The 14,988-nt window shown below is 64.4% G+C and overlaps 1 protein-coding gene across 1 annotated transcript in view; it reads left to right on the top strand.

Moving 5' to 3' along the window:
- Positions 1–1,892: 1,892 nt before the first annotated feature.
- The window catches only part of COL9A3 (collagen type IX alpha 3 chain), a 22,794-nt gene continuing 9,698 nt past the window's right edge, over positions 1,893–14,988 (top strand). Inside the window, exons 1-24 of the mRNA XM_058563405.1 lie at positions 1,893–1,964; positions 2,161–2,502; positions 2,571–2,639; positions 3,876–3,911; positions 4,556–4,627; positions 5,318–5,371; positions 6,614–6,649; positions 6,909–6,932; positions 7,192–7,245; positions 7,627–7,680; positions 8,091–8,132; positions 9,353–9,409; positions 9,833–9,886; positions 10,455–10,508; positions 10,811–10,864; positions 11,324–11,377; positions 11,820–11,873; positions 12,501–12,554; positions 13,550–13,603; positions 13,698–13,751; positions 14,008–14,052; positions 14,150–14,203; positions 14,279–14,332; positions 14,831–14,884. Of these exons, the coding sequence (XP_058419388.1) occupies positions 1,893–1,964; positions 2,161–2,502; positions 2,571–2,639; positions 3,876–3,911; positions 4,556–4,627; positions 5,318–5,371; positions 6,614–6,649; positions 6,909–6,932; positions 7,192–7,245; positions 7,627–7,680; positions 8,091–8,132; positions 9,353–9,409; positions 9,833–9,886; positions 10,455–10,508; positions 10,811–10,864; positions 11,324–11,377; positions 11,820–11,873; positions 12,501–12,554; positions 13,550–13,603; positions 13,698–13,751; positions 14,008–14,052; positions 14,150–14,203; positions 14,279–14,332; positions 14,831–14,884 (1,551 nt within the window). The remainder of the gene's footprint in view (positions 1,965–2,160; positions 2,503–2,570; positions 2,640–3,875; positions 3,912–4,555; positions 4,628–5,317; positions 5,372–6,613; positions 6,650–6,908; positions 6,933–7,191; positions 7,246–7,626; positions 7,681–8,090; positions 8,133–9,352; positions 9,410–9,832; positions 9,887–10,454; positions 10,509–10,810; positions 10,865–11,323; positions 11,378–11,819; positions 11,874–12,500; positions 12,555–13,549; positions 13,604–13,697; positions 13,752–14,007; positions 14,053–14,149; positions 14,204–14,278; positions 14,333–14,830; positions 14,885–14,988) is intronic.

The following is a 14,988-nucleotide window of genomic DNA, read 5'->3' as shown; positions in this document are numbered from 1 at the left end:
CAGATGGAGAAGCTCGAAGCCTGAAGTGAGAAGGAAATCCCCTTGAGCGACCCTGGGGGAGGGGGTCTGTGCCCAGCGGAGGGACGTAGGGACAGGCAGGCGATCTGGCCTACCCGACCTCTAGGCTTCCGGGAGAGTGATGGCCCGAAACAGGTGGACAGCGGTTTGGTTCTGGCGGTGAGGCTGATCCTGACGGGATGGGGGGGGGGGCAGTGCTGCCGGCCCCTGGCCTCCCCCAGCCCTAGGTCACTGAGGCTCTTTGGGGCTCTTTGGGCTTCGGGGCAGGGGCAGCTCTCCATGGAGAGCATTTCCCAGCAGCAGTGGGGGAGGGTCTGCACGTGGAGCTGGGGGTGGGTTTGTGCTGGGGGGGGCGGTGGTTGGAGGGGTGGAGTGAGATTCCAAGCACCAGGCCACTCCCCTGACCGAAGTAAAGGCCAGCTGGGCTTCCTCTGAGTCTGGTCCAGCAGGAGCCCTCACTGGCCGTGTGCTGGGCATGGGGCAGAGAGGGCAGATGGGCTGTGAGGCCACGTGGGAGGGACCGAGGAGGCGAGCTGCTGGGGCAGAAGGGTCTTGCCCCCCAGCCCCACTCTGCTGTTTCTAAGGGTGTCCTGGGATGACTCAGACTCTGTTGGAGAGCAGGAACTTTCTAGCTTCTCTTGGTCCTTCAGGATAGAATTCACACACACCTCCCACCTGAGGGTGTGGCCAGGCCTGAGGGAGCCACGGTGCCACCCAGTAGTGAAGTGAGCTTCCTGAGGGGCCACTGGCCTCCCTGCCTGTCCTCTTCCATCCACTCCCTCCCTCCATGTTCACGTCATCTCTGGGGTCCTGAGTTCCCACCTGCAGAAACAAAGCTCACGCAGCGTCCTGTAATCCCAAAGCAGCGTTTCCCAAGGAATTCTGAAGATTCGGACACCTGGGGTGAGGCTGGGACTCGGCACGTTTGATGGGCTGTGTGGTGGCCTGGATGTTTGAGAGCCCCCTAGGGTGGCCATCGAGGCGTCCTGGCCCTGGGTGGTGCCCTTTACCCTGATGTTCCCCTGCCCCTCAGGGTGAAGCACAGCTTGTGCAAAGCTGCGACCCCACAGCTAGCTGCCCATGGTTTGTGGGACACAGGAGCTGCCCCCATCAGCCTCGGACTTCATCATAGTGCCGCTCAGGCCCCAGGGTCATGGTGGTGCTCCCTCCCTCTTGGCCAGGGCCACCACCTTGCTCTTTCTCGGGGTGGGGGGTGCTGGGTGAGAATCCGGCCTTTGCTGGTGGTGGCTGACGTAGACGGACCACACAGTACACTTAGAGTTTGGGGTGGGGACCCTGAAAGTGGGAGGTGTTCCGGCCCAGCAGGCATGGCCCTAGACTCTTCCCTGGGGCAGGTCCTTGAGGCGGGAGCCAGGGCTGTGGTGGGCCCTGTCTGCCCCTGGCACAGGGATGCTCACCCTCTCTCAGTGGCTTCCTGGGTCCCACTCAGGACCCTGGGGAGGGGTATGCAACTTCTGCACCCCATTTCCAGGACTAGGGCTGCCCCTTCTCCAAAGGAGCCCTTCACTGTGGGATTCTTCCCTCTCCACACCGGGGCGAGGGGCAAGGGGAGAAAAGAGCGCCTTTCTTTTTTGCTAAAAGGTGTATGTGTGTAACTCACCAGTCCTGGGATAATTTTAACTCAGAGACTGGCCAAAAAAATGCCACTGGGCTTCTTTTTCCCCCTGCCTGGCTCAGCAGGGAGGCGCGAGGCAGCAGGGGAGCCCCCACCCTCCCAGGTGGGCCCAGCTGAATGGGGGGCTTGTGTGCAGGCTGGCGGGGCGGGAACTGGCATCCAGCCCACCGCCCGCCCCGCCTGCTGAGCCCCGAGCCCAGACACCGCTGCCGGCAAGGCTCAGATCGCGAGTGCAGCCATGGCTGGAGCCCCCTCCCTGGCCCTGCTCCTGCTGGGGCAGCTCCTGGCCACGACCATGACAGAGGCACAGGTGAGCACGGGGCCACGGGCGCGCTGGGCTCACACAGGAGAACAGCGGCCCGGGGTGGGGGTCCGGGGCTCTGAGTTCAGATGTCAAGCAGTGCAGCCAGGGGACGACCTCCCACCCCAGGCACCCTGGGCCAGTGAGTGAGGCCGGGACACCGTGGGTGCTTGGGGACAGCCGGTGCAGCCTTGTCACCCCATAGCCCACCTTCCTGCCAGGGGTGCAGAGTCATAGTCGCTCGGCTAAGCCCCCACAGACGCCAGGACACCTTGAGGATGAGCCCAGGAGGCCGCCCCGTCCTCGCCTGACTGGGGCCCGGCTGCTGCCGGCACTGCTGCCGCCACCAGGGACGCACAATGTCGCCTTTGTTCCCACCAGCTCCCTGCCGGGCGGGCTTCAGCCCCTCCTGGCTGAACAAGCGAGCAGCATAGATATTGCTGCGGGGGTCTCTGAGGCGGGCCGGCATCAAGGCCCCGTGACAGGCCTCAGTGCCGGGGACCAGGAAGAGGGGACACTTCATTGGGCTGACCTGAGCCAACCAGGGGTACTAACCCCACAGGACAGGGGGTGGGGGTGGGGCGCAGCTGCCTAATGACATTTCTCCATTTTCAGAAAATGGGACCTCGAGGCCCCCCTGGCCCACAAGGGCCACCTGGGAAGCCGGGCAAGGACGGCATTGACGTGAGTTTGAGGGGTGGGAAGGGCGGGGTGGGTTCTGTGGGGTTTCAGCTCTGGCCCCAACCTCCCTGAGCCCCCAGGACTGATGGAGGAAACACTAAGTCTACCTCCGAGGGCTGGGCGATGTCAGGTGACGAGCCAGCACCCCTTGTGGGGTGTGGAACAGGACAAAGATGACCCCTGTTCCTACTTGGGGCACACCCCACGGGGACTGCATCCCCAGAGCACTTGGGGGGCTGCATGGTGGTCTTTGGACTGGAAATGGAGGGGCCCGTGCTCCTGTATTCTGGGGGTTTGCGGGTGGAGGTGTGGGGCCTGTCCCTCTGGGTGGGTCTTGTTGGGGGCTGCTGGGGGCTGGAGCAAGCCTTGGAGGGGGCTTGGAGGCTGGCTCTGCCCCAGAGATGGCATCCTCCGTGGGTGCCCCAGTCCAAGTGTGGGCCACGCAACATGGGGAGGCAGCTGAAATCCTGCAGCTGTCCCCTGGGGACCGTCTGGGGTGAAAGTCCCCCATTCAGCCACCTCCATGGATGGCGGAGGACCCTCCCAAGGCCTCTCCTCACCCATATTGCTCCCTAGGTGCAGCCCCCCACACCGGTCTTCAGCCTCCTGGGGAGTCCCCAAACCCTGCCCAGGCCTGAGCCTCCCTCCACCCTTCTCAGGGCTGTCGCTCAGGGCAGCCTCCCTCCTCCCCACCTCCTGTGGGGGCTGGGCACCTGGCGCCCCAGGGCTCCCAGGCTGATGGGAGCCAAGCTGAATAGTTCCTTCTGGGAACACTTCCACTTAAAACTTAGCCTGGAAGCCTCGGTTAAAGGATTTCAGGCATAGTGGTCACGACAGGGCGTGTGGGGGAGGCTGGGGTCTCTTCCTGCTGCTCTGCGCGTCTTGGGGGATGCCACCTCCGACCAGGTGGAGCAGGAGGCCTCTCAGCCCGCCTGCTGAAGTTTTTCGTGTGGGTGGAGGGGAGGGGCTCTATGACGTGTTCCCTTCGTCTCTGGGGTTTGTCCCTGTGACCTCAAAGTGGTCCCCAAAAGCTGTGTGGGCCTTGCAGGCCCATCTGTCAAGCTCACCACTTCCCCGCCACTGCCTCTGCACCTGGCCCTGGAGAAGAGGTGCCCCTAGGTGTGGACGAGGGGTGAGGGGCTCCCACCTTGTCTCCTGGGGCCTCTGGGGCCCAGCTCTCTCCTGGGGTGGGGTTTCCAGGGGACTCTCGGTCACTTGTGGGTGTCTCCTCCTCTACAGGGAGAAGTTGGCCCTCCAGGTCTGCCTGGGCCCCCGGTGAGTGTCCAGGCTGCGGTGGGCGGAGAGGCAGCCCCTTCCCGTCTGGAGGGGGGGTGGGCCTAGAACAGAGGGATCATTGACACCCCTTCCCACCACACTGTGCTGGGCCAGGAAGGGGTGGGAGGAGACTGCGTGGGATTCAGTGTCTCTGGGCAGGGTCTGGCTTTGAAGCTTTCTTTGGGCCAGCGCCCAGGCAGGCCAGGGGAGGGGTCCATACAGCCCTGCACGGCCAGACAGTCAGAGGTCCCACAAGCGAGCCCTCACGGAGCTGTTCAGGCCCAGGAGTTAAGGGTCGTTGGGCTCACTGGGGGTCCCACAGGACGACCCACCCATCCTTAGCTGGGGAGGCTGAGGCGACCAGCTGAACCAAGGGTCCAGGTGAACGTCCCACAGATGTGACTGAGTGAGGGCGGTCAGCTGGAGCGGGCAGCCCCAGGGAGGGGTGGGTGGGTAAGCCCCAGCTGAGTTCGGGTCTGCAGGACCACAGGCAGGGCTGGGCCTCTGGTGGAGAGGCACCCATCTCGGATTGCTGGTGGTGCCCCTGCTGGAAAACACCTTTCTTCTCCGTGAAGGCCAAGGCTCCCGGCCCACCTTCCCTCACGCCTCTGCTCTTCCCACCCCCCCCACCCCGCCACACACAGGGACCAAAAGGAGCTCCGGGGAAGCCAGGGAAACCAGGAGAGGCCGGGCTGCCAGGCCTGCCCGGGGTGGACGTGAGTGTGCTGCCCTCCCCAGAGCCCCCTACCCTCCCCCTCCCCAGAGGTCCCTCCCCTCCCCCTCCCCTGAGACCCCTCCCTTCCCACACCCCGCGACCCCCCCATTCCCCTCCCAGCCTGGAGTCAGGTAATTGCTGTTCTCCAGCTGGGCCTGCTCAAGCAGGAAGCCCAGTCCCCAGAGTCTCCGGATGTCCCCCAGCAGGGGTCCCTTGGCCTTCATCCCAGACCTGTTAGTGTCTGGCCAAGGTGGCTGGCAGAGGACAGAGCCAGCCCACAGTAGAGGTGGAAGTCTCACCAGCTCTTGCTTATCTGGGAACAAATGCCCATTATCCAGGCCCCTCCTAGCCCCAGGCCACCTCATGGGTCATCAGGGGCTCAAGGCCTGGGCTCAGGACCAGCGGGTTTTGTGAGGACTGGCGCCGGCTCTGAGGAGTGAATTCTCCTGCCTGCTGGGCTGCTAACTCCAGCAGAAGCTCTGGTCACTGGCTGCCCTGCCTCCACCCGGAGCCCCTGGGCACACTAGTTGGACAGTGGGCGGGGCCAGAAGAGGAAGGTACCAGACCCAAAGGTCCTGAGGCCTCTCTGGACTCAGTTTAGTTAGGGAAGGGCCCTGGCTTGATCTTCCCCCTGTGAGGGGCATATCCTTCCCTGTGACCCCTCGAGCCCTCCCTTCGTCTCCCTCCCCAGGGTCTGACTGGGCATGATGGACCCCCTGGACCCAAGGGTGCCCCTGGAGAACGGGTAAGTGCCCAAACCACGTTGTCAAGTGGCTTCAGTTCAGGTTCAAGGTAAGGGCCCTCTGTCCACAAGGCATGGGGCTGGTGGTTCTGAGGGCCGCTGCCAGGACTGGGACCAGCTGGGCCTCGCCATGTGGTGTGGTGGAGGGGGCAAGAGGGCAGGTGGGCACAGGGTGGCCACTGGTCATGGTCCCCTGTGCCGTGGTGCCCTGTCCCACACCCATCTCTGATCAGAGTTGTCCTGGCATTCAGACCTTGGTGGGGAGGCTGGTGTGGTTGGGGGTGACCGGCCCCAAGTGTCCTCCTCCCCCAGTGAACTGCCACCCCTCTCTGTGTCCACCTGGGGGGCCCACGCCACCCAGCCTGTCCCCTAGGTCTGACCATCATCCACTGAAACCACCTCCTGACTGACCCTCTTCAGGAAGGATTTCTCTCTCGTGGTTTCTGAGTACAAGCTGAACCCAACTTTCCTCCCTGCGAGATGTGACTGTCCCCCCACGGTCCTCTCTGGGGGTGCAGAGGGCAGGGAGGCCAGATGGGGGGCCACAAGGACACGGCCCTGCCTTTGGGACCTCACCGGTGGGAGTTCTGAGTTGGAAACAAGGGCAAGAGTGACTGCCTGCAGCCAGCGGGTCCTTTGGTGCTGAGGGGTGGGAGGAGTGGGGGAGGGTGGGCTAGCTCCAGGCTTTCTGCAGGGAGCCTGGCCAGGTAGGGACGCAGGAGGGGAGGACTTGCCCTGCAGCAGGGTGGAGGGCGCGGGAGGGCAGGGGGCACAGGGTGCAAGGACGCTGTCTTTGGGATGCAAGGAAGCAGGAAGACTGGGCTGCCTGAGGTTCCGGGCTCCTTATTGTGGGAGGTCGGAGGTCTCAGTGACCTCTGAGGTGGGTTAACTGGAGGGCTTCCTGGAGGAGACAGACACGGGGCACTTCTGCGTGGCTCAGGTCAGCCCTGGTGCTGGGCCTTCCTGGAGGCCCACCCGGCGCATGTGCTGCTTCTTTCCACATGTTTCCAGCAGCACTCCTGGGAAAAGACCTTTTCTGGCTTTTTCTAGGCAGGATTGTTGGCAAAAGAGCCGTCCCAGACCACTGGGGCATCAGAGGTCCCCCCACCCCATCTCGGTCTTCTGTAAAGTGGGGACCCCCCTGAAAGGAGCTGTAGGATGGACTTGGGAGGGAGGAGAACGAGTTTGCAAACAGGCGAGTATGCATGGGCCCAGCCCGCTCCTGACGCCTGTGTCCTTCCACAGGGAAACCTGGGACCCCCAGGGCCGCCCGGGCTGGGGGTGAGTACCGTCTCTCCTCTCAGTGGGCGTCTGAGGTCCAACCAGGGTGGTGTGTCCTCCAGGAGCCTCTCCTGGAGGCTGGTGCCTGGGCTGGGGTCCTGGGGCGCCATCTAGGCTGTGCCCTCTCCCCAGGGGAGGGTCTCCTGCACTGGGCGCTCTTCCCCCAGGACCCATCTGACCATCTTGAGGGAAAGGGTGGGGTGGTGGGCAGACTCCCTCCTGGCCCCAGCAAGATCTGACTCCATACTTGGCTTTGCAGGGCAAAGGCCTCCCCGGACCCCCTGTGAGTAACGACAGTCCTCGTGGCCCCCACCCTAGTGTGTCCTCCACACCCAGAGCCAACCTGGCTGCCAGGACCCAAACCAGGGCTGGGGCGGGGCTCCTCAGGGGCAGTGACCTGACCCCTCACCTGCAGTCCCTGTCCCTTCAGAGTGGGCAGACTGGCCCTGCATGGGGATCTGGGAGTAGGGTATGAACTCCCCAGGATCCCCAGAGCTCCTTGGGTGCAGACCCCCCATCTCTCACTTCCTTACCTCCCCCAGGGAGAGGCAGGGGTGAGTGGCCTCCCAGGTGGACTCGGCCTCCGCGGGCCCCCGGTGAGTGGCTGCCCCAGACTTCCCCCCACCAGGTGGAGCAGGCGCCCCAGAGACTCTCCTGATTCACCCTCTAGGGGCTACCCTCCCCCTCCCCTCCTCCCTTCCCTCCTCCCTCACTCCGTTCTCCTCCCCCCTGCCTCCCCCACTTTCCTTTCCTGGTGGGCCTTGATGGAAGCCCTGGCTGATATCCAGGGACTAGGACAGACCAGACCTCAGGGGCACAGAGGACGCTAGCAAAAGCCGGGGGCGGGGGGAGGTGGGTGGACTGGGCGTGTCCCCATAGGGCGCAGTTCAGAAGGGAGGCTTTTCTCTGGAAGTGGCTGGTCACCTCACCTCAGCTGGGGGCTGGTCCTGCTCCATCTAAGCCATAATCCCCCCCAGGGACCCTCTGGACTTCCAGGCCTCCCTGGCCCCCCAGGACCTCCGGGACCCCCTGTAAGTACTGGGCAGGGGGCTCCAGAGCTTCTCAGGGGACGTGTGGGGCATGGATGACTGCATGGTGGGCTTGACACCTCTGTCCCAGGGCCACCCCAGCCCCCTCCCGGCTCCACTCCCCAGACATGGGCCGAGTCCAGGGCTGAAGCAGAGGTCAGCCGACTTGGGGATAGGGCTCAGGCCAGGTGGGCACCCTGCCCCAAGGACAGGTGGTTTCTGTCATTGTCACGTGCCTAGCAGATGGGCCAGCAGCGCCTGGCACTGTCCACTTGGGGAGGAGGCCTAGAACATGCCCCTTGGGGGATGAAGGGCCCCCAGTCCCCTGGTGGTCCCAGGGTGGTGGGTGGCAGGGAGGGCGAGGGAGGGGGTGGGCAGGTGGGTGGTGTCAAAGTCAGCCATCTCTGTTCTAGGGGCAGCCAGGGGTCCTCCCCGAAGGCGCTACTGACCTTCAGGTGGGCACGCACAGCCGTTTGTGAAGGGGGGCGGGTGCCTGCCTTGGTGGGAGGGGCTCTGGCTCCATCTGCAGCCTCAGGGACTGTCTGGGGAGGGGCCTGTTCCCTACCCGCAGGAAGGCAGGGATGGGGGCTCCCAAGGGACAGGCTCCATGCAGGCACACCCCCTCCAGGCACAGCCTCCCCCGCCCTCCCTGCCCCACCTCTGCCACCGCCAGGCCCTGCACTGTCCCCCTGCATGGCCCATGTGCAGCTGCGTGAATCTGAATTAAGCAAAATCAAATCCACACTCCGTGTGCTCTCAGCCGCACGTGGCGAGTGGCGGCCGCACTGGCTGGTGCAGACAGAATGTTTCCCCATCGCAGAAGATTCCGGACTCAAGTCTGAGACTCACTCTTCCTTTGGTCTTTGAGCTTTGTTGCTCGTGTAAAAAAAAACCAGTAACTGGGGCGGCCCCAGGTCTGTTTCTCTGCTCTGTGCGGCCGTGGACTGGGTCAGGCCCTGGCTTCACGGAGGAGGGGTGTTGTGCTCTTGAAGGAAGAACTCGGCCCATTCTGGCTCGCCCACTGCTGCTGTCTGCCAGCTCTTCTCGCCCCCACCCCATGTCCCAAGCGCTTGACGGGTTGGTGTCCCAGAGGGAGTGTAGGGATCTCCCAGAATGAGAATGGCTGGGCCCCTCATGACGGGCCGGGCAGGAGCGGCTGGGGAGGAGGTTGACGGCACTAGCTCTGTGCCAGATCAGCGGTGGAACGATCTAGAATCCTCACGCCATCCCAGGCCTGGGAGCATCCAGTCTGTGCCTGAGGGACACATCCCTTCCTAGAGCACATTTGTGCCTGGAGGAGAAGCCAGCCTGAAGCTCGCTGCGGGGAGCTGGGGCATGGGATGAAGGCCCCTTTGTGAGGCCAACAGCCACCGTGCTGAATGGCTGCTTTGAACCCGGCGTCCACACTGGAGCTGAGAAATTGGAGCCGGGCTGTGAGGAGGAGGCTGTGTGGGCTAGGCGGCCAAGGTCTGGCTCTGGACAGCGCCTTGCCGCCCTGCGGCCAGTATGAATGAAACCCTGTCTGGGGCCCCGGTGTGGCCCGAGGTCCCCTTTGCCCGTGTGGAAAGGCCCATCTCAGGGCTCCTGGGTGCTACCTAGGCATCAGGGTCCTGCTCAGAGCTGCCATCCGGCCCTTTTTGTCTGGGAGGGGGCTGACCACTCTGTTTTCCAACAGTGCCCAGCCATCTGCCCACCAGGCCCCCCTGGGCCCCCAGGAATGCCAGGGTTCAAGGTGAGCAGCAGCCATGGGGTGACTCAGACCTGAGCCCAGCTTCACGCCCCTCGGGAGGCAGCCTGGCCCCAGCTGTGAGAGCCGGTGGGGGGAGGATGGGGGTCCAGAAAGCCTGCCCTGGTTCCAGGGTTGTCACAGGAAGAAAGGGGGCTGGCCTCCGCCCTTCCTGGGGTCCTGGCTCTGTCCCCATCCCCCCTCAACACTGGTGACCCGCTGAGAGCTGGCGTGGCCCCTGGAACTGGGAGGCATTGAGAAAGGGCTCAGCAGAGAGCTGGCATCAGGCCCCCAACCACCTTCCCTGGCCCAGCCCTGCCCCCTCCCAACTAGGCCTCGGTTTCCCCACCCGGGCTGGCGGGCCATGGGGCCTTTATTCAGGCCTCTTGGGGGTGGGGCTGTGACTCATCACCCACCACTGGCTTCCAGGGACCCACGGGCTACAAAGGAGATCAAGGAGAAGTCGGCAAGGATGGGGAGAAGGTGAGCGTGGGGTGTCACGGGCCGGCATGTCGGGGCTGCTGGCCCAGGCAGTGGCTGCAGGGAGGGACGGGCACTTCTGGGGGCTGGGACTCCGGTGGAGGAGTGAGGGGTGCCAGCCTCATGGCGGGCACACCCTGATTGAGCAGCTGGCACACACGCCTCCCTGGCGGGGCCTGGCTGGGCAGAGCCGGCACAGACTCCTGCTTGCCTGGCCTCATGGAAGCGCCCTGAGCTTGAGTGGGCCCCACTGGTGACCACAGAAGGTTGGCCTCAGCCTGAAATGTCCCCCAGTGGTCCCTGCTGCCCTGCCCCATGGAAGGAATGGGGTGTGGCTGGAGGGAGTGCCCAGCAGAGGGGGCCCACGCCAGCCAGGAGGAGGCGTCTGGGAAGGGGTGGGGCCCTTGCCGGAACAGAGGCCACGTGCCCCCTCAGCCTCCAAGGCTCAGCTGTGAAGTGGGGCAACGCCTCCCACTACACAGGCACGGGTTGGGGGACCAGTGGGCATGAAAGGTCCTGGGAGACCTCCGGGCCCACTTGATTACCACCACTTTCTCTGCCTCCGCTGCAGGGTGACCCTGGCCCCCCTGGGCCCGCCGGCATCCCGGGCACCGTGGGGCTGCAGGTAAGTGGTGGGAGGCTGGACAGGGGTGCGGATGCAGGATGGGAGCCCCTTGGACAGCCACCCCCTTGGGCAGCTCAGGGCTGCAGGGGACAGTCCACCAACACCCACGACGGGAACCAGGCTGGGGTCCTGCCTCCACCAGGCAGCTGATCCCAGGGTGGTGGCCCCCATCACCCCTCTGGGGCCTGAGGGGAGGCCAAGGGCTTCTGGGAAGACACCAGGGCCCCTTGGTGGCTCCCAGGGGCTGTGAGTCCCTGGCGGCTGCTGGCTCGGGCCCTGAATCTTCAGCTCTCTCTCCGCAGGGCCCTCGGGGGCTACGAGGACTGCCAGGGACGCTCGGGCCCCCCGGGGACCGGGTAAGTCTGCTGGCCCCCACCTAGCCCAGCCCCTTGGGGGCTGTGGGCCAGCCTGAAGTCAGCCCAGGCGGTTGGGGGGCCATTCCAGATGTCAGATGGGCCCCATGAGTGCTGGTCGTCACCTGTGGCTGTAGGCGGACGGTGTGATCTTGGCAAGGCTGCCTCTGGGCCTCCACTCCCTCGCATGGTTCCCAAAACTGAGGTCTACGAAGGCTGTTGTGGCTTAGGCCCAAGGGGATAGGGAGGGGCAAGTGGGGGACAGAAGGGGAAGCCTTGGCAAAGGCAGGAGGGGGACAGGGGCTTGGGGAGCGCTGGGTGGCTAATTGGGGAGGGGCCTGCTGCGGGGGTGCTCAGGTAGGGGTGCTCACAGCAGGGCCCCTCCAGAAGGAGCTGGGTCTTCTGGGGGATGCTGGCCAGGCTTCAGACGGGAGGCCCCAGATGCCCCCCTCTCCTCCACAGGGTCCCATCGGATTCCGAGGGCCCCCCGGAATCCCAGGAGCCCCTGGGAAAGTGGTATGTGTGTGTCTGGGGTGAAGGGTGGCCCCGGGCAGGCCCAGGCTCTCTGTCCCCTTCCCTCTTCCTCACTCGGATACCTCCCCCAACCCCTCTGGGCTTTGCTGCCCCCTCCTGGGGCTGAGCTGTCCTGTGGGCACACCTGGGCAGGTAGCCGTGGGCTCAGCTGGGGGGCACATGTGGCACACGCCGGCAGGCACCCCTGAGGAGGCGAGTTTACCGAAGGAGTCTGTCTGTCCTTTGCGGAGATTTGCATTTTTTCTCTTTCTGGACGTACAGTGAGGTGCAGTTAGCGCCCCTCTGGCCTCTGCCACCGTCAGCAGCATCAGTCCCGCCACCTCTGACCACTTCCAGGGCTGACCCGGGCCAGTCACACCTCAGACCAGCTCCCCCACTTTCTTCCTGTTGTTAACTCTGACCCTCTCCCCCCTTGTCATTTCAGGGTGACAGAGGCGAGAGAGGCCCAGAGGGGTTCCGCGGCCCCAAAGGTGACCTCGTAAGTGGAAGAACCTGATCTACAGGGAGGGGGAGAACGTGCAGACGGCACCTGCCAGGGGGATGAGGGGTGGGTGGAGGTGACCACTGGACATGTGCTGGGCCTGGCCTGGAGGGGTCCCCAGCACTCTCCTGCCCCAGGCTCTTCTCCCACAGCCAGGCCCCCATTTCCCCGGTGGCTCCTTCAAGCTGCCGTCGTCTGACAAGCTCCCCTCCAGAGCAGCTGGGCAGGCAGGGACTGTAGGACCTGACTCCTGGGTGCAAATTCTGGCCACTGATGCACACATATGGAGAGGACCTGGGCGGTCGTGCTTGGCCTTGTGCTGTGAAATGGATGAACAGAGAAAGCCACTCTCGGGCTGAGCAAGTGAACACGAGTAAAGCCGAGAGACGATCAAGCATCTCATGAAATGAACTGAAGGGACCGTCCCCAAACTGGCATTTGCCTGCGGATGCCCCCAAACCAAGCTTGTCTTCCCCCTGGACTGAACCTAGCAGCCAGAGGTCCATGAGGTGGCTGTGCGATGCTGCAGAGTCCACGGGATCCTAAGATGGGCACTGGGTGCGTCTACAGCTCCCACCCGAGCCCCCCTCACGCTCCCACCTGCGGTCCTTGTGTGTCTTTTAGGGCAGACCTGGTCTCAAAGGCATCCCCGGAATGGCCGGGCCGGTTGGAGAGCCGGTGAGTACTGCTGTGCAGACGCCGGTGTCACCGGGTTTCCCATCCGCTGCAACTGCTTCCCCCGGGGGGTCATTCTCCTTCCACGGTCCTGGGCTGCGCACAGGCAGCTTCACTGGTGTGTGGCCCTCACTCGGTTTCATGCTCTGCTGTTGCGTCTGGAAATAGCAATAGTGCTTGAACAGACCCCACTGTCATTTTGCATGGCCTGAAGACCGTTGCCCTCCCAACTATGCAGAGGTAGAGGGTCTCGGCTTGAGCTCATCTGCGTTCCAGGGGCACATGAGACGTGAGGGCAGGTGGGGTAGCCCCGTGGGCACAGGTACAAGCATTCTGAGGGCCCCAGGGCACCCACCCTCCCTACCCGTGCCCCCTCGTCCCTGCTACATGCCCATCCTCAGCCTGGACCCACACTCCCTCCTGGCCCCTCTGGGCCCCTCCCCACTGTGGCCCTAGAGGACAGGCCCCTGGGTGTCCCTGTCTGTGTAGGACGGCCTGGGATGGGGAGGCAGGGCTGAAGGAGGGAGAATGCAGGGGGACCGTCTGCTCTCCTGCCACCTTCCCAGCACTTGGCTGTGTCCTCATTTCTGGAATTAGTCAAGAGTGTGGGATTAGGCAGGCCTGGGCCCAAATCCTGGCTCCCAAACCTCAATTTCTCCATCTGTAAAACAGGCCACAACAGAGCTTCCCTGGGGGTGCTGTGATGAGTCTGGGCAGATGTGGAGGGCGGTGCAAGGGCTCAAACAGGCACCCCCCTTCATGCACCCATGCTCCCTCACCTGCAGCACAGGTTGCCACGTGGCCACTGAGCCGTGAGACCACAGACATCCCAGGGCACTGGGGGTCCTCTGGCCCAGGAGGTGCAGGCCCAGTGCAGGGTGGGGAGGGATGGGGAAGGTTGCTGCCTGGAGGGGGGGCCTGGAGGGTGACAGGAATGGGGAGGAGCAGGGAGCACGGACACACTGCCTGCCTGGCCTTACACTGTCCTCTGTCCCCAGGGCATGCCAGGCAAGGACGGCCGGGACGGCGTTCCAGGACTTGATGGCGAGAAGGTTGGTACTCAGCTGGCGCCTCTGGGGGAGGAGGGGTCTGCAGGGAGTTCAGCCTCTGAGGCCTCAGTACCCCCTCCCCTACAATCTCCTGTAGGGAGAGGCTGGTCGCAATGGTGCCCCGGGAGAGAAAGGTCCCAACGGGCTGCCGGTGAGTGCAAGGGGCTTTCTGTAGTGGTCCTGGGAACTGTGCCAGGGGGTGTTCCCAGAATGGGGGTGTCTCCCGTGGGTCCCTGAATGGAGACTCATGCAAGGGTCTCTGCATCGAGGCCGAGGAAGCGGTCAGAGCCCCTCGCCGGGGTCAGCAGGGCTGGAGGACACTGCCCCACCATTTGAGGGTGATCTCTCTGGCCGTGTGCTGCTGCCCATGGGCTCAGCAGCTCTGACCCCTGACCTCTGTCCCACAGGGTCTCCCAGGACGAGCAGGGTCCAAGGGCGAGAAAGGAGAACTGGTACGTGGCTTCTTTCTCCCAGGGGAGGGGAGGCCAGCGCCTGGGTCCTGGACGGAGGGGACGTGGGTGGACACTCAGGGTCTCCCTTCCCCTGCAGGGAAGAGCTGGAGAGCTGGGTGAGGCCGGTCCCTCGGGGGAGCCCGGCATCCCTGTAAGTATCCACCACCCTCACCCCCCGACCCCGAGTGTGTGGACCCTGCTGACATCACCCCCTCCCTGTGCATAGGGAGACGTTGGTGTGCCCGGGGAGCGCGGCGAGGCTGGCCACAGGGGCTCAGCGGTGAGTGGGGGACGCGGTCTGGGGAGGGGGCATTGGCACGGAGCCGCCTCAGCGTGGCCCAGTTTCTGTGTGGGCTGGGGTGGCGTTTTGGATGCATCCATGGGCGGAGTCCATGAAAGCCAGGAGATGGTGGGGGCCAGGCCCAAGCTGTCCTGTCCTTGAGACCTCTGTGCTGATGGAATGAAGCCACGGTGCCTGGCTGAGGGGAGCGGCTCACCTGAGCCCTGGGGGGTGCAGAGGAAGCTCCCACTCCGTGTGTCCCCACCATAGACGGAGATATGATGACACCAGCTGTGGGGCCGCAATGCCCAGCACCAAGCCTGGCTGATGCGTGGGGTCCGAGGATGTGCCTGACCTCTGTGACCCCTCAGCTGCCCCCTAGGACAGCCCCCCACCTCTGTCCCCAGCAACTGGGCCAGATGGCTGGGGACCAGCTCCTGTGTCTGCCCAGCCCCCGGGAGGAAGCAGAGCTAGACTCACACCTTCCTTGTCTTTCAGGGGGCTCTGGGCCCACAAGGCCCTCCTGGGGCCCCTGGTGTCCGAGGTTTCCAGGTGGGTGAGATTTGGAGTCAGGGTTCGCGCCCAATGACCCCAGGTGGGCCAGCCGGGCTCGGGGCGGGGTCCCCGCTGGGCTCTCTTGTGGGTGCTGATGAGCT

The sequence above is a fragment of the Diceros bicornis genome, chromosome 19 (assembly GCF_020826845.1).
Source record: "Diceros bicornis minor isolate mBicDic1 chromosome 19, mDicBic1.mat.cur, whole genome shotgun sequence".
Lineage (NCBI taxonomy): Eukaryota > Metazoa > Chordata > Mammalia > Perissodactyla > Rhinocerotidae > Diceros > Diceros bicornis.
Note: the sequence above shows the minus strand (reverse complement) of the source record. Positions and strands in the feature narration are given on the sequence as shown.